Genomic DNA, 24,753 nt, shown 5'->3' on the forward strand with positions numbered 1-24,753 from the left:
CCTGTACAGTAAAATGCAGCAGTCTGTTTGTGAAACAATCAAAATATTACACTCTAAATGACATTGTATTTTTCAAACAGAACCATCTACCACAAGCAAACTCCTGTATTAAAGTAATCAACAATATTAATTGACATGCATTTGCCTCACAAATTCAACCTGTAATCAGCAGCACAAAGATGAGTCACCAAGTAAGACATACTCTGTTTCACTAACAGTAATGAATCTAAACCACATTTAAAAAAATTGTGCTATCCATACCAGGTCCTGTCTCTCCTGCATAGCTATTTCTTCAGAAATTATTTGCCTGAGAGAAACTTTCTGAATCTGAGCATTCCAATGATCCATAAATGGGAAAACGTCTGATGTTGCTGGGGTTTTTGTCTGTATGTCGTTAGACGTGCCTGCAGCCCAACTCGTTTTTTTCTTCTGTATTTTACTGTCTGCATTCTGAGAAAGCAGCACTTCTGAGTCATCTGTATCTATCTGCTGCATCACTGTAGGACAGTCAAAAGTAATAAAAGTGAGGTGACAAATAAAACACTTATTAGCTTACATACACAAGCAATGCCAAAAGAATTAAGACAAGTTTTTCAACATATAAAGATTGAGTTTTGTTAAAAAAAGATTATTAATGCTAAAATAGAAACCAACACAATGCTTTCACCTTCTTCACTTCCATTTTCCAAAGACTGTCTGATCATCTTTATCTATTTTGTGAAACATAAGAAAACCATCAGACTCCCTCACCACATTTTCAAGTGCTAAGACATATCTTACAGATGTAAACTATCTTGCTTATACATTAAGTGGGGGGTTGTTTGTATTTTTTTAAGAATCATTGACTCTTATGTTTATCTGCCTTTCTTCTACAACTTAAGGACAATGCTTAACTACCAGGTTTTATGCTTCTACAAGTTGATAGCAACAGCATTGTTTGGTCACTGAGGGGAGAGTTTGCACCCACACTGCAATCCAAGACTGCAGTGGGGTTCTGCCATAGAGGGAGATTTCTTCTGGGAGCTGAATGAGAACTGGATTGTGAGAAATGTTAACACTTTTTGAACAAGGCATCCATCTTCCTGCTAAAATCATCTCTGACAAGAACAACACATGACTGCTGTATTCCTCCCTTCCTCACCTGCAGAAATCTTACTCTCTGTAATTCTCTGGCTGCACCTTTTCTTGCCACAGAGATTACAGAAGTCCTACCAAACAGCTGTCTACTTCAGCCAGAGCTTCTCTAAGTTTTCTGAATGACACAAAATTATACGCTTTATCTGGAACTAGTGATTTTGCTTACAATTAACTTCTCTCCCCTCTCTCACATCTCCATAAGAGACTGGTAAATGGATCCAAGGGCAATAAAGTTTAGCTTTAATAAATAAATTCATCCTTTTTCAACAGATGGAGTATTTGCAACCTTAAGTTTCAAATAATTAAATATTTTTATATTGAAAATCAAGTATTTTTACAATTAAGAGAAATACACAACATACCTTCTGCAGACAAGTTACACCGTTCATCTCTCCTCTGACGCTTCTAAATAAAAATATAAAAATCATGAATGTTGTTATGAATTTTGCAGAAAAACTTTGCAAGTGTTAGCTTCTAATTAAAGCAGTTTTAAAATAAGGTCTCACAGTATTTCTCAAAGATTAAATATTTTAAAATAAATATGTTTAAGAAAAATAATTATGAAGTAAAATTTTTAAGCTAGAATTGTCTTTCTGAAAACACATCAAACTAGAGAAACATGCCCCACTGCTAAGACTGCATAGCCTTAATTATATAAACCAAACGAAAAATTTGCCAAAAGGCATTCCAAGTTTCTTAAAGCTGTTCTCTAACCTGTGTTAACTCATCTCAATTATTGCACACGGAGATGTTTTGTAAAGAGAATAATTACTAAAAGAATTCTGCTTACAGGTTAAAAAAAAATAAAGTATTTTTGGCTAGTAGAAATTTTCATTGATCTCGTAGTGAAATCATGCACTATGATCCTTCTTTTGTAAGAATCTTGTTTTCATGATGAGGCACTCATGACATCCCTTAAACTGTCTTTCATAAGCTCCAACAATTATGACATACTGATATACTCCACACATTTTACAAACTACTACTACTATATCATTGTTCTTGTTACCTAAAGATAACACTGTTAGACCACAACATGTGGAGACAAATGATCTGACAAAACACAGGCATGACACACCATATCTTAAGCAAGAAATCTACTAACCAGAATAGATTCTTTCCATTTTTCATGAATCACTTTTGCCAAATTCAGATCAATATGAACCACACAATCCTCAACAGTTAGGGATCCTTGTGGAACAAAGAAAATATATTCATTAAAAGCATTCTATAAAGATTTATGTAAGCAATTAAAGTACAGTAACCTAGACTTATTAATTTTAACTCTGGAGATTCCACATAAACTGGTCATACCTGAAAAAACTTCTAAACAAAAAAAAGCATTCCACAGAAATTGTTTTCAGGTGTTCAAAAACTCCGAAAGGTTAGGAAAGAAACAAGTTAGCATTAACTGTATAATGTTGAAATACGACTACCTGGATGTCCTTTTCCTCCTGTTCTCTGTTTTTCTAGCAGACCCTTCTTTTACAAAGCCTTTGTTAATGAAAACAACAGTTTCATCCATGAAACTGTGATTCCCCCTATTCCATTGCAATCCACATGGCAATTGCTTTTCTGTACAACATTCCCACCACAGCCCAACAGCAGTCACATCCCTCCTTTCCAACACACAAACTCGGAGGAACAAACTCAAATCATCCCCTCTAACTCTAAAGGAAATGGCAGAAATTATCAGGGTTATCATAATAAAAGCTCTTTTCCCTAGAAAGGGTGTTTCTCACCCTTTCAAAAATAAAAAAAAGCAAGAAGTACATATGCATCAAATAAAAATATAGGGTATATTTCAGACACAAACACTTTTCTACTATAAAAAGGGTGGTTTTTTTTTTTTTTTTGAGGTAGGCATGTAAGGAAAAGATGCCAACAATCAAATTCGCCAATAAATCAGGTACCCAGGGTTTCGTATCAAGTAATCTTCAAGATGAAAGAGATAAACAAGAAAAAAAAAGACAAAGAGGGGGGGAAAAAGAGAGAAAAAATCAAGCTGTATATTCCTTCTATTTTCTTTTTTCATTTTTCTATCACTCATTAACTTTTGAGATGCATGTTCAAGCTGTTTATGGCTTCCTTAACCATAAATCTGACAGCAGACTAGTCTGTTGTTGTCATCTTTTAAGTATACAGCCACACTTTGTCTCTCTTAACAATTCATCGTGTTCCCAAACTTAACTGATGCCAAAAGGTTTTTTCCTTTTCTTCTTCCCTAATCAGCCACAATTTGCATATTCCTTATCATCTAAATATCTCTTCAGAGTTTGAATATTAGCTCAAAGGCCTGTTGCTCAAAATGCAAATAAGCCAATATATTCTTATTTTGAAGTACGTGCATGCACAAAAGGACAAAGGCAGAGAAGGTAGCACTACTGCACTTACATTTTATGCCATGCTTAGTTCAGTTTCATTTCTGCATTAACAACAGCATCATGAGGAATTATGGGAATCTATTCCCTAAAAATCAAGCATGAAGGTAAAAAAGCACAGGCAAAGAAAGAAAGGTTTCCTACCCAAATTAGGTATGTTTTTGGTTGTTTTTTTTTTTTTTTTTCATAAAAACATGTACATAATTACATCATACCTGCATCAATGCCTACAGGTCCAAATATCTCTTTCAGCTGGAGCGCTAGTTCAGGAGGCAATGTTAGTTCTAGGCAATCTATACTGAAGGCTGCATGTGATGCTGGTATAGGGCTTTGTCTCTTGGCTTTAGTTGCAGCCCAGCTTGGAGTTTCAATTTCTTCTTTACCACCTATTTCCAAGGAACTTTCCTGAGTTTCTTTATCCATGTCCAGTTTTCTATCACTACTAGGACCAACCAGAGGTGCACGATCCATTTCCAGTAACAAACCAGTCACTTCGGAATTCTCTGCATCGTTTTCTGAAGGGTTATTGTCACTTTGATTATTTAATTCAAATTTCAAATTGATAGAAGTTGTGTTAGGATCACGAGGCAAACCTGCATCAAGCTGTGAAAATGATGGCTTATTTACAGTTCCTTCAAGAGGACTCTCACTCTCTCCCTTCTGATTTCCTGAAACAGACAGCTCAGTGACACTAGCTGCTGAGTTGCTTGTGTCAGTTCTAGGGGCTGAATCCACAGAATTTTTCAGTTCCACTGAACCATCCAATGAGGTGGCACTGAATGAGTCAGACACATCAGCACTTGTCACAGCTGCCTTGGTAGCCCTGCTTTCTGCAATGCTGAGTGATGAGTTCTTGTCTTCTGAAGCCTCCAAGATATCACCAGCCCCAATTACTTGTGGGGTTTGTTTGCAGTCTTTGAGATTCTCATCATAGTTTGTATTTGCCTTGTAATCCAGGTCTGCAACCACTGGCTCATCTTCACATACCTGAAAGCATTCAGTATCAACAGCTTTACGTAACTTTTCATCGGAGTCTAACAGCAGACCTGTGGCCCAATCAATGTCTTTGTTACATCTTTCATACAGATCTTTCAGAGCTTCGAATGAAACAGACTCAAAGAGCTTACAGAGCGTATCTAGTTCTTCAGACTCATCAATATTGATAAGCTCACTTTCCTCCACAAATGTACTTTTATCATACGTAACTCGATAGGGTATTTTTTCCTGAGAATTTGAGGCATTATCTACGTCTTTGGGTTTGAAGCCATCTAGTCTGCCATGCAATACTTTCGTTGTCTCAGGAAAAATTTGCATTTTCTTTTCTAATCTCCACAGGAGAGCAAAGTCCTGTGATTCAGTCTGTGAATGGCTACTTTTTTGCCTATCTAAGTTTGTGTCCTGTTTCTCTTCTGTTGCTTTAATTTTAGACAAGTAGTCCTCTTCTCTGGGATGTGGCAAGCTGCTGTTTGTAAAAGTGAGGGCTAATTTGTGATGTTTCCTTGTTCTCTTATTTTGCTGGGTTTTTTCCTCACTTACTGTTTCACTAGTTACTATTTCCTCTTGGTGCATAGGCAAACTCCTTATATCTTGTTGCTCTTCAGTGTTCACAGGTGACCCATGAATCACATGTACAGTTTCAAGAGGATTCATATTAGCGTCAGTATTTCTATCTTCAGTACTTCTATCTTCACCAGGCTCATTTAAATTTGTCCTTCTCATTCTCCTTGACCTTTGCTGTCTCTGTTCTAATGAGGCTGAGGCAGGCCAATGTCCTATCATTTGCAATTCTGGTGTAATTTTATCTGAACTAACAGAGTAACAGCTAGAGGGTGGATTTTCTTCCTCATGTCCTTTCTCAACAGTACACATGTCAGGCAGGCCCGCTTGCTCTTTACCTATCTCAGAATGCTGCTGACTGGGAGTTTCACCTTCTTTATCACTCTTCAGAGGAGGTTTCTCTAGTCTTCTAGATCTTTTGACTCTCTGTCCCATTGTTTGTTCTACAGGCCAGTCACCCAGAAAGTTTAGTAGCTCTGGTTTTCCTGACATGTCAAAAGCTGAACTGCTTGGTTCCACTGTGTTACTAGTTTCTGTTGATTTTGGTTCCATACATATTTTGCCCAATTGCTCAACTGCAGTTTCAACTTTGAGAATGTTGTTATCACTGTATTCCTCAGCTCCACCTGTGTGTAAGTTCACAGTCTCTTCAGCTGGGTTCACATCAACCTTATCCATTTCTGTTTCAGTATTTTTTTCTATTTTTTCTCCCTTATCTTCTTTCTTCTCCAAGGGCAGTTCTTTTTCGATGCAATCTGATAAATTAACTTCCAAGTCATCTTGAACAGTGCTGTTCTCAGAATTGTGTTCCACCGAGTTATTTTCTATTTCTTTTTCCTCTTTCTGAAAATGCTCAGGATCACAACTACTTTCTAATTTTACAGAAATACCAGGAGAACTTCTATCAACTTCAGCTAATTCAAGAGGCTCCACCTCAGAAGCAAAACATTCTTCTTCCTTTACATCAGAACATGCCTCTCTCTTTCTGAAAGACAAATTGGAATGAAATATAAACCCATTTCAAACCTTCCCAAAGCATTCATCCACATTTTAACTCCAGTTAGAACTAGAGTATAGAGTTTAATCTAGTTAGAATTCTAGTGAAAGGAAAACAAATTTATGACTTGGCTGTCACTCCAACACTCTTCAATGAAAAAGGATGAGCAAAGATGAACATTCTTTGCTAATTATCCCCTTTCTCAGGAGTCAATCTCCTTGCCACCTGATTTCCAGCATTCAGTTTTGTACCAAAGCACTCTGCTGCCCGACATTTCCTCATTCAGATCAGCAAGTCTGGTAAATATACTTTTATCTAATGACTGTTGCTCTCTCCTGTTGGCCTAATGCTAAAGGCAGTCTAGATGGTAACTAGGAGAGAATGTGCCTTTTCTTGTCAAACCATTTTTCCCAATTAACTACATTCCACAAATTACCATTTCAAATACATCACACATGCAAAACCCAAGTGAAATAAAAACTGAAATAAAATCTGACTGCCTATGTGTCCCAGTTTTGGCCAGAACCCGGAGGTTATTCTATACTACTTCACGTCATTGCTAGAGCAGGAATACGAAAAGGAAGTGGGAGTGAATGAGTGGTGTGTGGTTTGGGAGAGTCTCAGTGGGGGCACTGAACTGGGGAGTACCATTCCTGAGCCACAGCACTGTGGCTCAGTGTCACAATACACAGCACTATCCAGGCTGGCAACTACAAAACAGTCGTGTACGCAACCAATGCAAACCTAGACAAATTCAGTATACTGAAGAGCAAGTAGGTAGCTCATTACTACTGCACAAAGAATCCACCTTCTACCACAAAGATATAATCTAATACCAACATACAAATTCAGAAGTAATAATTTGCTCTTATTTGGGACTACATTCTTCTAAAAAAGCAATTTATAGATTTTAAATGCTTTGTATCTACAACATATATCCAACAACACACTTCTAATGTAACAGAAAGTCAGTCAAGATTGGCTTATTGAAAAGTAACACAGCCACAATGGGAGGCTTTCAAAAAGCACTGGAAAGTTGACTAGATCCCTTGACTGCTCATTTCTGGAAATCCTGAAATTCTTAAAAATTAAGAAACCTATCTAAAGATTTTTTTTTGTTACTTAAGTATCTTTTTCAATGCATTCACAGTTTGACACTATTATCCAGGTTTTTTTGCTAAGAAGCTAAAAGGCTAAATTTTTAGCCTTTCATTTGATGCTACAAAGCTAGTGAAAGAACCTAACCTCTGGCTTTCCTCCTGACTAACCTCTGGCTTTCCTCCTGACAAGGATCTTCACTCCAAGCAGCAGCTTCTGATTTGTCTGGAACTGAAGAATCCAATATTGATCTAACAGTAAGGCAGCGCTCATACCGTTCCAACATTCTTTTGATCTTTTCTTTAGATACACCATGAATGTTTCGCCTATGAATTGAAAACAAAAAAAACCAAAACAAAAAACCCACCAAAACCAACCAAACAAAACAAAACCAAAAAAGAAGATGAGACATTTCAGATTTGTATATTACAATGACATAAGTGAATAATTTAATAGTAATTTAATAAATTTACAGCACAGCTGACCAAAAAATTCAGGGAGCCAGAGGAAAAGCTGTGAAACAGCAATTCTTTCTGGATCAGTGCACTAAGGCATTCCAAACAGGATACATCAGACAAATTGCTGCTCCACTTCTCCACTCCATCTGGTCTCCCTGAACTGCAGTCAAATGTCTTGCATAATACTAAAATCTAAAACTGTACTAATAATGCATCTTCTTCAAGTAAGTTTCAGAAAACACACTATATGACATTCTGACATTGATGCAAGATATCAAACTGGATACAAAAGACTTCTGAATTCAGTCTTCTTTCTCTGGTTTTGCTAAACTAAGAACTCCTTGAGCCTTGAGGAAAACCCATTCACCTATTATTCCAGACACCCTTTGGACAGAAATTTTCACTAAGTGTTAAGCATCAACTAGCATTGTGTTCTGCTGCAGTTTTACGCAGAACAAGTGAATCCTGCCAAGGATAGTGAAAAATAAATTGAAAATACAAAAGAAAAGGTTTAACTTTTATTTTAAGAAGGAAAATAATACCTTACCTCACTTAAAAAGCACCCAACCTTAAGCTAAGCATGCAAATTCAGATGACAACAAATATTATAAAATCCCAAAATAACTTCTGTTGAAAGGGACCTCTGGAAGTCACATACTTCAGCCTCCCACTCAGAAAGAGTAGAGCTAGATCAGTCTGCCCAGAGCTTTGTCATGTCAGATTTTGAATATCCTAAATGACTGAAAGTCTACAAACTCTCTGGGCAAACTCTTTCAGTACCAAACCACCTTCAAAGTAAATGTTGGTCTTTTTCTTTTATGTAATCCAAGTTCCAACTTGCTGATGTTTGGTTTGTCCTATCCCTGCACAATTCTTTTTAGTCTTCTCTATAACCTTTCAAAAGGTAGCTGAAAACAACAATACAATCATTCTTCAGTGATCTCTTCTTAAGGCTGAATAAACTACTCTTGCTCAGCTCCATATCACCTGCAAATCTGCCCAGAGTGCACTCTGTCCCAGTATCTGTAAGTCATAAAGAGGACATTAAATAGCTGCAGTCCCTCCCCAGAGGGATATAAACCTTCACTCTGGACAGTGATCATACCATTTGAACTTGGCATCTAGCCAATTTTCTTGTTTTCTTAGTCACTTACATAGGGTTTATGTCTGGCCTATTTCAGCTCTAAGTAATAGAAGGTCCTGCTAAAGAAGAGTTAAGCAACAATGATGGTGCACACGGGTTTGTCCCTCTAAGGCCATGAGGTGCTGATTGCCCTAAATTCAGTGGCAGCAGAAACATTTCAACTAAAGCAACAGACCAGCTGGATGCAAATACAGCCCCAACCTGACATAATTCTTGCAACCTCAGGAATCCAGTGGAGCAGTCACTATTCCTTAAATGTAAAGAACTCTTAACAAAGAAAACATCACAGTGTCTATTGGTAACAGTATCTTTTGCATGTGACTACACTAAAGTGACAAAAAATCTTATAATACATATGGAAGTCCACAAAACAACATTAAAAAAAAAACAAACTGAAAAGCTATTTATTATCACAAAAATTTTGACAGATACATTGCTACTTCACTAGCCATTGTACTAAGCGATACCTTTTTTAAAGTCATAGCTTATACTGTCTAATGTTATTTTCCTTTACATTCTTACCTTTCAAGTTCTTTTGGTTTAAACTTCCACCAAGTGTCTGGTTCTCGGAACATTACTTTGTATTTGAACTCCTGGGCCTGAAAAAAGAGATATAAAACAGAACAGGCCACATCACCCATTTGTTATTTCTATGACAAAGCACAGAATATCCATAGCTTGCTTCTTCAAAGCTGTTTTTTGTTTTTTTTGATACCTATTAAACATTTGAATAACACTTTTGTTCAGTGATGCACTTCAGTTTACACAAACTGAGATTTCTGAAAACATGTATATGTATCTCTTACTGCAAAATTAAATGTGTGCCATGATGTGCTTTCTCTGAGACAATACTGCAAAACAGCTCCTCTTTCCAGACACAGCACACACATGTCTACACAGCCTCTCCAAGACAGAGGAAAGCTCACAGCTTATGTTCAGAGCTGACCAGATATGGACCAGCTCCAAAACAAGCAATTCAGTTAGATTAGCACAGCTATTGTGGACAGCCTTCCTGACACATGGGAAACTTGACCAAGCTGCAAGTAAATGGTTCCTATACAGTCCAGTCTCACCATGGCAGAAAACAAGCCTAAAGTCTACTCAGGAGAAACACAGCAAGTACTGTGTTGTGTTTCTCCCCATTCCTGTTTCCAGTAAAAATTCTTGTCACCATACCAAACACTGCACTTTGGTAAGAACTCTTGTTGCATCTTTATTTCAGTATATAGCAAAATGAAAGACATCATTGATCAAATAATTGTTAATCTGACAATTGTTAATAAAGGATAGTAAAATAAAGCAAGGATAATAAAATAAACATTTTATTAACAAAAATTATCTGTGTTAAAGTCTCACTGTTCATTAATCCATTACCACATGCAGCATATGTAGAGTATCTGCTCAAAAGCTGTCAGTTCTACCTACTAGATTCTCTGCTGTGTTTCTCTAACAGGTAAGGAGAAATGCCAGACCTACACTATAATTTTTTTCTCCAATATATTATTTCAGTTAATCAGAACCAATTTCATAAAATACTGCTGTTCTAACTACCAACCAATGACCAATAGCAAAATATGCTCTGGAGTTTAAAAGTGCTGATGCCCATTTAGAAATTATGAGGTGAAATGGTAGAATCACTTCTATAGAAAGTATTAAGTAAATCTGTGTAACTTCAAGCAAGCTAACAATATTTGGTAGCTCTAGCCTCCAACTGGTATCTCCTTTTACATCATAATTATGATGAAACTGAGTTTTCAAGTTTCCCAGAGCATCACACATCACTCATTCATTAGTGTTGATTACATTTTTAAAGTAGCTTCTCATTTTACTGATCATATAAAAGAGGAACAAAATTCAGTTTCTTCAACAATATTTACTTTTGGCCCCATGAACAAAACACTTTTCTTTGTCTTTTGGAAACTAGGCCAGGTTAATGCTCAGGTACTCATACAACATGACACTGGGTAATATGATTCCATGTAACACTTTTTTTTTTTACTCCAGACATCCTTGTGGAACAGTAGCTAGACTGATAAAGACATTCCCATTTTAAAATGTTGTTGCCACGCCAGTCAATAATCTCTTTTCACATTGGTCAAATTGTAATACCAACCAAAGTAACATATGGCTTCATCTCCCATGCTTGTATGTTTGTGTTGTCTATTATTATAGGAGAGATTCTCTTTTCAAATGCTTCTTTGGCTGAAAAATACACATTTACAAAACAATGTGATTACAATTTCATTACAATAGGGTAAGCATCATATTAACACTAATTCTCTACATTTGTTGTATTTTTACATAGATAATCCATAATGATTAACCACTGTGTGAAGAACTCTTGCCATAGCTTGATCTGTTTCAAGGCCCTCCATTTCAGAAATCCCCCCCCTCACAAGTAAAGCTACTGAGATATGGCATTAGCTTTTGAATTAATGTATGTATGATAATCAAAGAATGAAAATGCAGATGTAAAATGCACCAAGATGACTTATCAATCAGTAAATTAAACTAAAATAACTACATGATCACCTTAAAGTGGACTTCTTTGTTGCATACAAAATTCTTGGCTTTACAACAGTCTTAAGATTAGTCCACTCTGTAAACTGTATAAAATATGAAAAACCAAAAGAATTATTTTAATTTAAATACACAGAAATGAAATCTATAGAATCACTAGCTTTGAGACACAGCACCATGTTAAAGTGTGTCTGAATAATCACAGCTCTTGCTGAAGCACACATTTATTAATTCATTTCTCCACTGGTAGAAATTTGACAGTAGAAAAGGGATTATGGTTCAAATTTACCAAGTAAAAGCCTAAAACTAATTGTTCTATGGTGAGTTTAGCACAAGTCACTATCAAAAAAGCCCACCTGATTATGAAAAGGGGAAAAAAATCTGTCTTGCTCTTACAATTTTGATTAAATCTGACAACAATTTAGTGTACAAGAGAAAAAAAGATAACGAAGAGTGGGAAGATATCTGTGTATTATTTGTATCCTGATTACCTATGGCATATGCACATAATGGATCATCTCGGAAGAAATATTTCTGGGATAAGGCGTAGGTAACCACTCCAGAAATGGGACACTAACCAAAATACATACCATGATAAAACCTGAGGACAAGACATACTCTGGACAGAGACACTGGCATTTTTAATTGCAAAACACACAATGAACAGATGACTTCTGAGTTTGTGCTCGGTTTTTTTTCCACACATTAAAAAATACTTCTCTGATGGGAAAAATGCTTGTCCCATAACACAGGCATTACAAGATGGGCAGATTTTTAAGCAGCACACAAGCACTGAATGGTAAACAGGCAAGCTAATCCCTTATTTATTTCTCACCTCGTTTCCTGTTCCAGTCATGTGCTTCCCCTAAGCAATCAGGATCATAATGGTATTGTCCATGTTTGTAAAAGTAATCATCAGTACTAAGAATGATTCCACCTGGGTTATCCTCAAGCAAATTCCTGTGAAAGATGAAGAAATAAATAACTTTTTCTCCCTCTTCTCCCAGGCTCCAATATCTACTACCATACATACTTTTTTTTTAGTTTCTTGCATAAAACCAAGATTTTTGGAATGGAAGCAGCAAATTTAGGTAAGAGGAGAAAAAAATCAATGTCTAAGCAAACACCATCTATAATAATTTCCTTCCTTATTTTTTTCTAACGGCTGAGTATTATTTAGGGCAGAGAGCTGATACAGTTTCCCTCTAAGTCTCTCATTTCAAAACAACAGAGGTATTTTTCCATCTACATGTAGTGACATATTTTTACACTGACAAATACCCAGTCTTAATTGCATCAAACATTTCAGGTGTCACTCCAAGAAGTCTAAGCTCAATCTAGGCTTTTAGAGAGTAAGAAAACAAATCAAAAATTTCCCCCAAGAAGCTTCACATATACTACTTATACAAAAGAAGTTGCACAGTGAAAGGGGAATTTCTTCCTGTAGAGCTGGCATATTTCCATCAGTGTTTTTCAAAGGAAACACTCAAACTAAACTGGACTGAAAGAATACAGCAGACTTAACACTACAGCCAAAATGCTCTGCTGACAAACTCCTTCGTTCAACGATAGAAGTTAAAGCTTATTGTTCCTATTTCAATTTCCACTAGATGTTAAGGACCTGCAAGGAACTTGGCTCTCAGCAATTATTATTACTCATCACACTGCATGTACTGTGTAGCTGGCATTTAGGGTTTACACATAACTATATACAAGTGTCAGAAAATTGTCTCTGCCTGTGCTAAATCCTGTACATGATTAAGCAGTTTTTTTAAGAAGCTCACAATATAAATGTTCTACCTTGCCAAATACGATTTTCCTGATCCTGGAACACCTCTGAGAAGAACAAGTACTTGACCTATAAGATGCATCTTTTTTCTCATCATGGGACAAACACGTGGTTGCTGTGCTTGCGAGAGGTTCAATTTTGAGTTTCTATCTTGATTTCCCCATACCTTCAGAGAAGGGTTGCCATCCCAAGCATTTGAAACCATTGGGGAGGTAAGAAAAAGTCCCTTTTCCGAAGTTCTACAGTCAGAAACAGGTCTCCACTGCCCTGGACTGGCAGCCACAGGAATTACAAAGCTGTGACTTCCACTGGATGGATAAAACACAGGAGCCATGAGATTCCAGCGCTGTTGAGATTGACCTGACGGTGTAGAAAAATTTAGGTTACAATCCTGCTGAGTTTGCTGAGTATCTGCAGGTTTTTGTGGTTTGAAACTGGATGTTTCTGGAAGAGAAACACTCTGGTAGCTGCTAAAGCCAGTCACTGCATCTTCGTGTTGCTCCAGGCACCTCAAATTAGGATCTCCAGTAACAGTTCCAAGTTCCACAGGTCTTTGAGAGGACACACCAGAAGTAGCAGTCACACTACTTTGATCCATAACGGTATCTTGTGTCTGATCAAAATCTTCACATGATATTTCTCCATTTGTTTGTTTATATACTTCTGAAGTTACATCATGTTGAACATGCATTTCCAACAAATCAGAATCTTCCAATACCTGAGCAGAAGTGTCTGATGCAGCTGGTGAGCTTATCTGGATGCTCAGCTGACTCACTGATGGCTGAGAACAGCAGAAATTTTCTAAAACCTCATTGTTTGTCTCTGCTTGCTGTGGAAAAAGTAGGACATTGCAAAGGGAATCAGATTTTTCCCACTCAGGAAATTCGGTAAAATCATCGTGTTCCACAGGGTGCTCACGTACTGTTTTGCCATTTGAAGAATTCGGCAATTCATCTCTAAAGCTGTAACTCTGAAAGGCATTTTCTATTAAGGAATCCAGTTCTTCAGTCAGCTGCACACCAGGTGACAAGACCTTTTCTATTGATGCTCCAGAATTACTATGCATTGCAGTACTTTCCCCCATTCGTTCAATTGCAAAAGATCTTTGCTGATTAGCAAGAGGTAATGATGAGGCTGCTAAATCAAAACCCAAGGTTTTTGAAGATGCTACTCCTTTGGCATGGGTAGACAGCTCTAGAAGATGATCCATAGCGTTTTCTACTGTTGGGTAAGATGAACAGAATAAAGCATGGTCAACTAAACAAACCCAAGCTGATGTACATGCAATTTTCTTACTTGAAGAAGCATTTATTACAACTAAAGAAACAACCAGAAGACAGTTCACCAATTCACCTTTAAACATAGCTTCGGCAACTCCCTTGATCCATTTCTCATTAAAAGTAAAAGCAGGACTCAATACAGACATGTTGAAAAATAACAACCTAATAAACTTAAAAATTACTAAGGAAATACTGTCTAAAAATTACTAATTTTAACGAGAAAAAATATTAGGATGTTTAAATGGATATTTATTTCAAATCTACCTTATACACATGAAATAGTGTAAAATTAACTGAAAAACTCTACGAAGGATGAAAAAGGTAGAAGTATGTAAAGTATGTTCACTATGGCCCACTTTAAAATGTCCTAATATAGCCTGAGAAATCCAGTATCTGCATTAATTCTTTGAAAAGCCACTAAATGGAGCATAGGGTGCCAGTGATCAACATGAACAAAATTAAAAGCTGGCATAAACGTCATCTGAGCCCTAAAGCTAAGCCCTAAAGACACTGCAGCAAAAAGTTTAACCTAAGTATGACTCTTTCTGCACTCATTAAACAAAACTTTTGTCATCCTTCCAGCTTCTCTATTGTATGAGAACAACTTATTAATACTCAAATATGCTAACCTTTCCATTTTTAAACTACTGTTAACAGTACACTATGACCTCTACGTGTTTACTGCAATCTCCAATAAGCTTTTGATAAAACTGTTATGATAAAGGTGAATCTTTTTAAGAGTTCAAAGCATGAATCAGTAATTCCATCGAAGTCAATTTTAAAAGGAACAACAATCGTAACAGCACTCTCACATTTGTTATTAAGTTATAAACTCTGTACAATTTAGGCAATAAAATTTGTCCTTTTCATGGTTACCTAGCTTTCATACATATAAAAAATGCCAAAATCTGCCTTCTTGGCAAATATTCTTACAATAACCTCAGTTAATCACATCTGATCATATGAATACAGATTGATTAAAATGCTCCACATATCGCTTATTCCCTGACAAGTAACTCTACAAACATTGCTATCCAGCATCTCATGTGGTACTTTTATCATAAGCAAATGAACTTACTCATAGAAGAATTTTAAAACCACAAAAAAATGGGAAGGACTGGGCATACATATGAAAACAGTCTGCCAGGAGATGTGGGTATGTAGGTTGGCAGAATGCAGGGAAAGAAACAGTTCAAGCAAGGATGCAGAGAACTAAACATGGCAAACCAAATTTATCCTGCAGAAACCAATCCTCAGTGGAGATGACAAGATGACAATGCAAAATGAAAGTAAAACAAAAGCTCAGTTCAACTATTTAAGGAAAAGCAAATGCTGTCAGAACCACATAAGGCATTCCATCAAAAAACTGTGATCTAGAACATAAAACACCCTTCCTGCAGAAACAGCTTAGGTATCTTGGAGGTATGGCACAGAATCTAATTGGAAAAAACAGATTCTCCTCACAACTCCCCCACTGCCTGCCCTGTGTCACAGAACAATCCACATAATCCATTTACAGAGCACACTGCTCCATTTACCAGCCTCACAGAAACACTGTTAAACTTGGAGAATCTTACAGGATTGCAAAACTTCAAAATATTATTACTCACCTACTTATTAAAAATTAAACTCACAAATATGCTTGCAACACCCACACTAACTTTCCTGGAGTTGCCCTAGTTAAAAGCTATCTGCACATGAAACGAAACGGTAATGCCAGCTGTATACATTATTTACCTTTAAAATCACATTCAGACAGAACCATATAAACCACACTAGGATCTAGGTCAGAAAACATTTCTGACATGCTGTTGAAGAGCTCTTCTTTATTGACATAATGCACTGCTTGTGCCACTAAGTGGCTTGGGTCCCCTTGGGATACGGCAACAGCAGTTCTGTCAGAATTGCCATTCTTCTGAGAAGGACTCCCACCAGTTTTCCTTTTCCGAGGCATTTTATTTTCTAATTACCAGCGTGCTTTTGGTCTGGTTTGTTCACATGGGGCTGGCAGCAGCAAGCTTAAAAATCACAAAAAAAGCTCTCCTAACTGGGATAGACAGAACAGAAATAGCAGACCTGGAATTAAAAAAAAAAAAAAACCAGAGAAATTTTAATAAAATACACAATCACATTTTCATGTCTTCTATTTAGATAACTAAAAGATAAAAAAAATACATAAGCATGGAGAAAAGCATTTTCTAGATGTCTGCCTTTCTTCTTTTCAAATGGCTGACAGCTAGAGCAGCCTTATTTTCCAGTTAACTAGACATTGAAACTGCATCTGGAAGAGAGAACAAATAAAATGTAGCTCAAAAGAGAAATCCAGGAAAGCAAAGTTAGCAATGCAAGGCAGCAAGTTCACAAATATTCCTCTGCTACTGATGACAGTAAACATTATGGAACATGTACATTCTTTTAACATTCAGAAACTTTACTCCTCTTACAAAAGTACTGGAAGACATAACAGATGTTGCCAAATCTTCCAAAAGTTTTCAATTACTTCCCCCCACCCATGATATTTTAAGAATAAACAGGTGGGGTTCTTCAGGGCTCAAACACTGGCAGAGAGGTCATGGTGTCTGCAACCCCACATATTCTCAAAAACTAACCAAACAGCCCTGCTTGAACCAGGCTCTTTCAGGTCTCTGGTCATCTGCTTCACGCACTCCTGCATGATCTGATTCCTGGGTTGAACCAGGTGACATCAGAAGGGCCTCAGCCTGTGTGGAGCTTTTTTTAATTGTCAAAAACATTTTGCAACTGTATAAACCACAAAGCAAGAAGAGGCTTCTGTCCACCCCCTACACTTCTGCCATGGAGCCTTTGAATACATCTAGTTAAAACATTACAGGATCTATAATAACTCCAATTACTGCATTAATCTTGTACAGAAATGGAAAGCAATTATTGATTGAAATACAGGCACGGAGTAGGGCATGGTTTCCCTTTTTTTCTTTGTATCAATTAATTTCAAAGCTCTGTTGAGTTCTCGTGATGATCACAAAAAACTAATTTATATTTTTTACAAATAATTATTCAGAAGACTAGCAAATCTTAGTAAGGCTCAGAAATCTGAAGTTAATTACAGCAAGGAGTCACTATTTCCCAGTAACAGTTACTGAGTAGGCCATAAAATAACCTGGTTTTATATAATACAGGTATTTTGCCAGTGATGATCAATTCAAGATGTGCAGATAAATCAATGGCAACACTTTGATCTTCACTTAGTCCTTCCTTCCCTGGATCACTGGCACACAAACAACAATGCCAGATTAGTGCCACATTCAAAGAGCACTTCTCCATTATGCTCTATCAATCTCTTCCAGCAACAAAGAGATGCAACATTTAGCAGAATGTGGATTGTTATGTTCTCAATTCATAGAAATTTTTGAAAGCTAAACAGAAACTCTAGGCTCCCAGGAGCTTCTATCATGTGTATATGGACTTTAGACAGACAAAGGAGACGGATGTCTGAAACAATGAAGATGTCAAGGAAGTCTGAAATCTATGACAAGGAAAACAATATACAGGAAAAGGAAGAAGCAGACTTCCAAAAATAAAGGAGAAAGCATAGTGGAAAATGCTAGTTAGCCAGACTGAGCTAGGACAAATGCAGCTGGTTTTTTCGTCCCATTTTTCTGGTTCACCTCACCAATTAGACATCCTTCCACCATTCTTTACTGTTATGAAGAAGTATTCAACAATTAAAAAGAAAAGTTACAGCAAGTCTTGTTTTTCAGACTTCTGTATCTAATTCATTCATCCTCTAGCCAGTAGAACAGGCTGTCCTGACTTAAACAGTGTTGACAGAGCTAAAAATGTGATTTCTCCTTGGAAAAACAGGTTCAGCGACGAAGACCCTGCAAGGCAGAAAGTTATTCATGCAGCTTGGTATTACTGCGCAGCAACAGACTTTAAGCAGAACACTTCAAGTGCTGTCAGTGTTTGAATGCAGCTCTCTTATAATGATCAATCCTGTAAGGACATTCTCTGAAAAACATGCTCTGACTGTAAGTCCTATTACACATAACATCCCAAGTATAGGAAGAGAAGCAAACAGGTAGTATTCAAGAGGACACAGAACACAGAATAGAGGAAGAAAAACACTAAACTACTTTCTAATTGAGTTACAGTTGATACCAAAAGTACTAACAAAGTGTTTAAAACAAAGAGATTGCATTAGGAAACCATAATCAGTAAATATAATTTCTCAAAGTAATTAAAAGAACTTACTTTTTAAGCAAACAGACCACAGAAGTATTCTAACCACTACTGAATGTTTACTAAAAGCATTAAGCAGCATAACACACTTCTCATTTAACTGTGCTCAAGTTCAAATGGCAAATAATTTATCAGTATTACTTCTCTTCAAGTGTTAAGGACAGAGGAAGTCTCCAGCCTTGACACAATGCAAGAGTCAAACAATATGAACAAAGCTGCCCAATTTGTATATATTTCTAAATTTCTCTGAGTACTTTAAGGTGGTTGACTCAATACATGTATAAGAGGTTGGTTTGGTGTTGGTTGGTTGGTGGTAACAGCATTTTAGTTTGGTTTGCTTTTGGGGTATTTGAACAATTTCTTAATTTCAAGCTATTTAAAATATTTATCATGTAATGTTCATGTGAATCTTCCGGCTTTAAAAAAAACCCCAAAAACATATGCACATATATACTTACATGCTGGAAAAATACTTACAGACTGGAAAAAAAATCTATTTGTAGTACATATAAAATAGCAATGGCACAGAACTTACATTTTTAGCTTCACTGAGTTGCCCCACAGTGGGTCCTTTCTCATCTTTCCAAAACCACCACTGATGGCACATTTAAGATCTGCTGTTAGAAACTATAACACACTCTTCTGTCAGGACACCATACTTTCTAACATACAAATCAGACATCAGCAGAAGTGGATGCTTCCTCCTGATGAAGAAATAATCAGAATACAAATTAAATTTTGTATTTTGCTCACTTTAAGCTAAGTTTTAACACTGAGCAATACACTTAATTAGTCTGAGTAGATTAAGCACAGCTAACATCTTAAGTACCCAACATGTCAAGTTGAGCTCAACTGTAAGTTTCCCTAAGGATAAGAACACCTACTTGATTTCAGTTTTTAGATGATTTCTTATCTAAAAAAGCTGACTTACATTAGGTAAAGAAATAACATAGCAGAAGAAATAACTAGAAATAAACATAAGTTTTCTCACTTGTCATTCCACTTGGTTCTTCACCACTGCTCTTAACCATCTTGAAAAGGTCCACATATCCATGCTGGTCAAGGCTGGATTTGTTCCATCGTGTGAGAAACTGGGCAAGGTAAACCTGGTACATCAAAATAAGATTTTGTTATTTACACCACTTATTTGTAATGTCCTACTGATGCTAGAGAACTGGACTTCCATTCATCGAAGCAGCTGCAAACTCCTAATCCATTGTGTACATACCCAAGATGTTAGGTCTATGCAAAGCCTGGCTTAATTCCAGTCTACATATTAGTCTAGAGCTCACTCCCCACAAGTCTTGGGCTTCCCAACAAAGTTTAAAAAAACCCGAAATAACCAAACAACAATTAAACCACAAAAGAAAATAAAATATAAACAACAACAAAAAACAAAAAACCTACTCACAAAACAAACAAAACCCAAACAAATAAAAACAAAAACAAAGAAAAAAACAACCAACAAAACAAAAAACCCCACCAAAACTCAAACACAGAAAAAACCCACCAAAACCAAACTGAGCATGTACACCTATATTAGATAAAGAATTTGGAACAACTATTCTGTTACACTCCTAACATGACAAGTTGATGGCTCAAATATTCTTCACAAGAAATGGAGATACCCATCTCACATTTTACATCTAACCTCATTCCACTGCTCCAAAGGATAAAGAACTGCCATCAAAATACAGAATGCACTTCACTTAAGCACGAATTTGATAATAAGAACACAAATTTACAAAATAAAGGACATGTTGCAGACACAAAGTTATTCACCTCAACAAAGTGGCTTCAGAAAAAACATACCAGGAAAGGCTGAAAAGCCATTGGATGATTTTACAGAACAACTTTTTACCAAAGGTTATTTCCACATTTGTTCATTTGCACTTTGAGGTTTCCTAAATGGAGGAAAACAACTAAGCATTTAAATACAAGCACAAGAGGAATAGCAGCCAATGAAATCAAACTGAGACCAATCCATTTTACTCTCTAGCTGTATTTATAAAACAAGAAGCTTTTCTTTTTGGACAATGTTTGCATCTCCCCCTCTAAAAACCAGACAGTAAGAAACAAAAGGAAAAAAAAAGGAAATGTATTCCAGCAGGTTTTTCTCAATAAGTATAGGAATAGCAAAGAAGATGGTCTGGGACCCTCTTCCGTTGTTCAATTTCTGCCAACAGTCAGCAACAGAACAGGCCACCTAAAGGCTTTGTTATTGGATGTGAAAACCTACACCCAGCTAAAGACAGTGCTTCTGGAAACACTTCAAGGATCTTTTCTACTCTTTCCTTCTTCCATTCTGTGTTATTGCCACTGGTTGTTCCAAGGTCTTGTGCTAGTTCAACAGTTTTAACAAAGGGCCTCCTTTTTCATATCAAATTCTATCAGAGTGCAAGATGCTGACAAATAGGTCTCATTCCTAACTAACCTGCATACACTTGCTTTATGCAAGCTGTTCTACTAGGTTTTTTTTTCCACTTCTGTGATTTTTAAATCTGGCCCAGGTCACAGAGATTCTTTTGAAGCTACTGCAAGAAGTATTCCTTTGAGTACAAAACAAAAACTTTATCCGAGTACACACATAATTCAAGAGTACAAAACCAGCACAAACTGATCTAAAGTAGATGCTTAGGAAGCAAACAAAACTTCCAAGAACAGAATCCTGTTTGCTAGGAAAGACTCAAAAGCTCTTTTCCACATGCCATGTCATGAGGACAAGTCAACCTGCAGAGGCAGTCAGCTAGTGTTTGACAGGTGAGAGAAGCTGTCAAACTCCACATCTTACAGTTTCCCTTCAAGCCACGAAGCTGCTCTTGCTAGAGGCCCTCCAGAGAGCACAAGGTCCCAGAAAGGGACAGGTAAATCTGCTGGATGTACACGGTTAAAGCAGCGAGGCGGGAGGAGGAAAGCCACCAATGAGTGCATTCTTCACGACAGGAGGAAAGCCACCAATGAGTGCATTCTTCACGACCAGGTCTGCTTGAAAAGAACTTTTGTAGTCACCTTCCTTTTGCTGTGTGCTGAAGGACAAAGCTTGGATTTTGGCAAAAAACCCCAAGTGGCCTTGGTATTATGGAGAATGCAGATATGCAGCACTATAAACCAGGGAAAAAAATAAACCACCAGTTCTCCTTGTTTAGGTGGACAGTGTTGTTGCTTGGTTTATTTGTTTTGTTTTGAGTTTGTGTGTTTTTTTCAGAAAACAGTAAGAGTATCTGCAAAATGTCTGTCTGCAAAACCACCACAATGTCTTTCCACTTCTAGGGGAGTTTAGAGATGTTGGATCCTTTTATAGCTTCCCTCCTACGTCCTTCACCCATACAGCTCACAGCCCTCTCAAGCATGCTGAAGAAAGGGTTGCCCATGGCAAATTTGGCTTTGAGGGGAGACCCTCCAGGTGCAGAGCTCTCAGGCTACCTGGGCTGTCCCCTGTGCAGACTTCACACAGCCCAGCTGTGTTGCTGTGCCCTATGCCCAGCCTCCAGAGCAATGCCACAGGCTGAAACGAGGACAAAGCTTGTGGTAATGTCAGTGCCTTCTGCAATCCTACACCTGACATCAGCACTAAGCTTAAGATTTTATTCCTACTCCACAGTATAAATCACAGAGAGGTATTTGGAAAGAGAACTCCAGCAGTCCTGAAGCTGCAACTTGCCCACACCACGCTTGCAGAGACTATTCAAAACTCAGCCTTACTCAATTCTGACAGGCAGTGTAACTGACAGCTCAATTAATGCCCTACTGACATTTTTATAGTAGAATAGTCTCTGTGAGAAAAACAAAGGCAGCGTCTTCTTAAAATTCAGGGATTATTATTTTTAATGGAGTTCTTCTACGTGTGAATTTAGCTCTATAAAAGTTCCTGAAATAACAGACTATGTCAGCCACTTAGTATAGACTACAGATCAGTACACGAGTAGGAGTGAAAGACAAGAGACTGTGCAACACCTCAGACCTACAACCACCCAAAGTCCCTAATACAACATTTTTATATTCCTGCTACCAGTGGCTTCCCCAGATGAAATGCATTAATGTTAATGCAACAGAGGAAGACCTTAAAAAAAAAAAAAGTGTAAACAAGGCAACAAGAAATAGAGGGCAACTCCATGGCTAAAACGAAAGAAAAACCAAGAGACAATAACAAAAGGCCTATTAAAAAGATAAAATACAGGATTTTAAGATGTGCTTTGATGCTGTTTAATTTCCACCACTCGTTCTTCACGTGTCTACAGGAATGCAAACTGCAAACACGTGCTGCAGCCACATGACACAAGGAGAGCCCGTCCTAGTCACGGTGACGTGCGGGGAAGAGTCAGCACTGAAACTTTCAACCTTACAAACCTACACCATACTTAACCTTTCCTGGTTTTCAGTATTGTTTTTTGGTTTATACTTCAACCTTTGGCTCTCAAATCACATCGAAAGACAAGTTATTTAAAACTTTCACTCTTTTTGGAGGTCCTTTGCTTAAGTTCTGTATGAATTATTCTCAACTTTTCACTGTAAGATTCTACTGTAAAACTGAGATGCAGACTAAGTTTTGTTAAGGCAATGCATAAAATCGTATTTAAGTGTCTCTTAACAGTCAAACTGTCCTTAGTCTTTCAGTACAAGAGTTAAGAAAAGTACTGGTAAGTATGTACTTTTTTTCCTCGCTTTTGAAGTCAGGTTCCTCCAAAGTCCCAGTGACCTTATGGCACTTGGTTAGCAAAGCCGCAAATCGTGTCCAAAGCACGGAGAGATACTATGCTACGGAGAACACAAACAACCTCACGATAAACACATTTCAGCGGTTCTCGACTGTTCAGAACGAACAAGCCCTTAGAATCTTTTGATTTCATTTCGAACGGGGTGAATTTATTCTTGGCGAGATGAAGTTCGCGAGCTCTCCGCACTGTTTGCTGGGGGGCAGGCGGCCGAAGCCTTTCCACCGGCTCGCTAACCCTGAGCCTTCCTTCAGCAGCCGCACTGCCGGCAGGGCAGCACTCGGGGTTTCTGCGGAAGGCCGATCACCTCGGTGACGGGAGAGGACGAGCCGCGGGCGGAGGGAAGGAGCGAGCGGCCGGCACGGCGGCGCTCAGCACAGCGGCGGGGAGCGCCGCAGCCACAGCAAGGCCCCGCGGAGAGCAGGCCCGAGCGGCGGCCCTGGCCCGCCCGCGACCGCACCGCCCCGGCCGCTTCTCGCCAGCTGCGACCCGCACCCACGGCCGGCCGCGGACGGGCGGTCCCACCGCGCAGCCCCCGCCCCGCCGCCTCCCCTCCCACCCGCAGGCAACTCCTCTGCAGTGACGCCGGGGACGGGCCCCCGGGCCCGCCGCCATACGGGACGCGCCGCGCCGCGGGGGCCGCCCGCTTCCCGCCCCCGGGAGACCGCGGCAAACAGCTCCGCGCCCTATCGGGAGCGGGGGGAGGGCAAAGCTCCTCCCCGGCCCCGCTGCAAGACCCCGCCGGCCGTTACCTGGCTCGGCTCGCTCGCTGCCGCCGGCGGCGGGCACGGGGCTGCGGGGCTGCGGCCGCGGGAAGGGGAGGCTCGGGCGGGGCGTGCGCCGCGGAGACACAGCGCCGCTCTCCGGCCGCCCGGGGAAGCGCAGCCCGGGAGGAGCCTCCGCGCCGCCGCCCCTTCCCCTTCCCCTGCCCGCCCGCGGCCCGCGGTCCCGCCCCGGCCAGCTGAGGGCTGAGGGCTGAGGGCAGCTCCGCCCCGGAAGCCGGCTGGGAAACCAGCGTGGGAGGGAGGGCAGAGCTGGGCTGAGGGAGCAGCGCTGCTGGGTGCTGTACGCTGGTGAGGTCAGCAACAGCGGGGGATCCCCGAGAGCTAACACGGTGACTTCTCTCAGCCGTGTAGTGATAGGTTTCACACTTGTAACAAAAAGTATGAGCGTTTAGTTTCTGGTGCTGCTGTCCCGTTTAACTAAGCAATTTCTAATGTCGAGGAGAGAGACGTCCTACAGTCTGGAACGATGCCGTGGGTCTGCAGGCTGATGCTGAAGGGGAAATGGCATGTAAACGCGGACGAGATTGAAAGGAAGCCGAGGAGTATCTGTTATCAGTGATTGCTGAGGAAGTCATGAGCTGCAACAGAATATAGGAGCAGCTGATCAGGAGGAGAGGGCTTCGTTATCTGCAATACGCAGTGGACACTTGATGGAGATGGACAGTGGAAGATTA

The 24,753-nt window shown here is 38.9% G+C and overlaps 1 protein-coding gene across 3 annotated transcripts in view; it reads right to left on the bottom strand.

Annotated features, from left to right (window-relative positions):
- The window catches only part of N4BP2 (NEDD4 binding protein 2), a 36,482-nt gene extending 12,246 nt beyond the window's left edge, over positions 1-24,236 (bottom strand). For 2 of the 3 annotated variants that reach the window (XR_014851765.1, XM_085059111.1), the window contains exons 1-13: positions 24,047-24,236; positions 19,574-19,688; positions 19,118-19,286; positions 16,099-16,437; positions 13,093-14,302; positions 12,128-12,252; positions 10,886-10,974; positions 9,295-9,371; positions 7,341-7,496; positions 3,734-6,060; positions 2,243-2,328; positions 1,500-1,542; positions 262-497 (exon numbers count right to left, since the gene is read on the bottom strand). Coding sequence is in view for 2 of the 3 variants with exons in the window: in XM_085059111.1 (XP_084915237.1) it covers positions 262-497; positions 1,500-1,542; positions 2,243-2,328; positions 3,734-6,060; positions 7,341-7,496; positions 9,295-9,371; positions 10,886-10,974; positions 12,128-12,252; positions 13,093-14,302; positions 16,099-16,315 (4,566 nt within the window). In the remaining variant the exon portion in view is untranslated. The remainder of the gene's footprint in view (positions 1-261; positions 498-1,499; positions 1,543-2,242; positions 2,329-3,733; positions 6,061-7,340; positions 7,497-9,294; positions 9,372-10,885; positions 10,975-12,127; positions 12,253-13,092; positions 14,303-16,098; positions 16,438-19,117; positions 19,287-19,573; positions 19,689-24,046) is intronic. The other variant, XM_085059113.1, reaches the window with a different exon arrangement.
- Between the last annotated feature and the right edge of the window lie 517 nt (positions 24,237-24,753).

Source organism: Lichenostomus cassidix, chromosome 4, assembly GCF_008360975.1.
Source record: "Lichenostomus cassidix isolate B80296 chromosome 4, HeHo_3.0, whole genome shotgun sequence".
NCBI classification, from domain to species: domain Eukaryota; kingdom Metazoa; phylum Chordata; class Aves; order Passeriformes; family Meliphagidae; genus Lichenostomus; species Lichenostomus cassidix.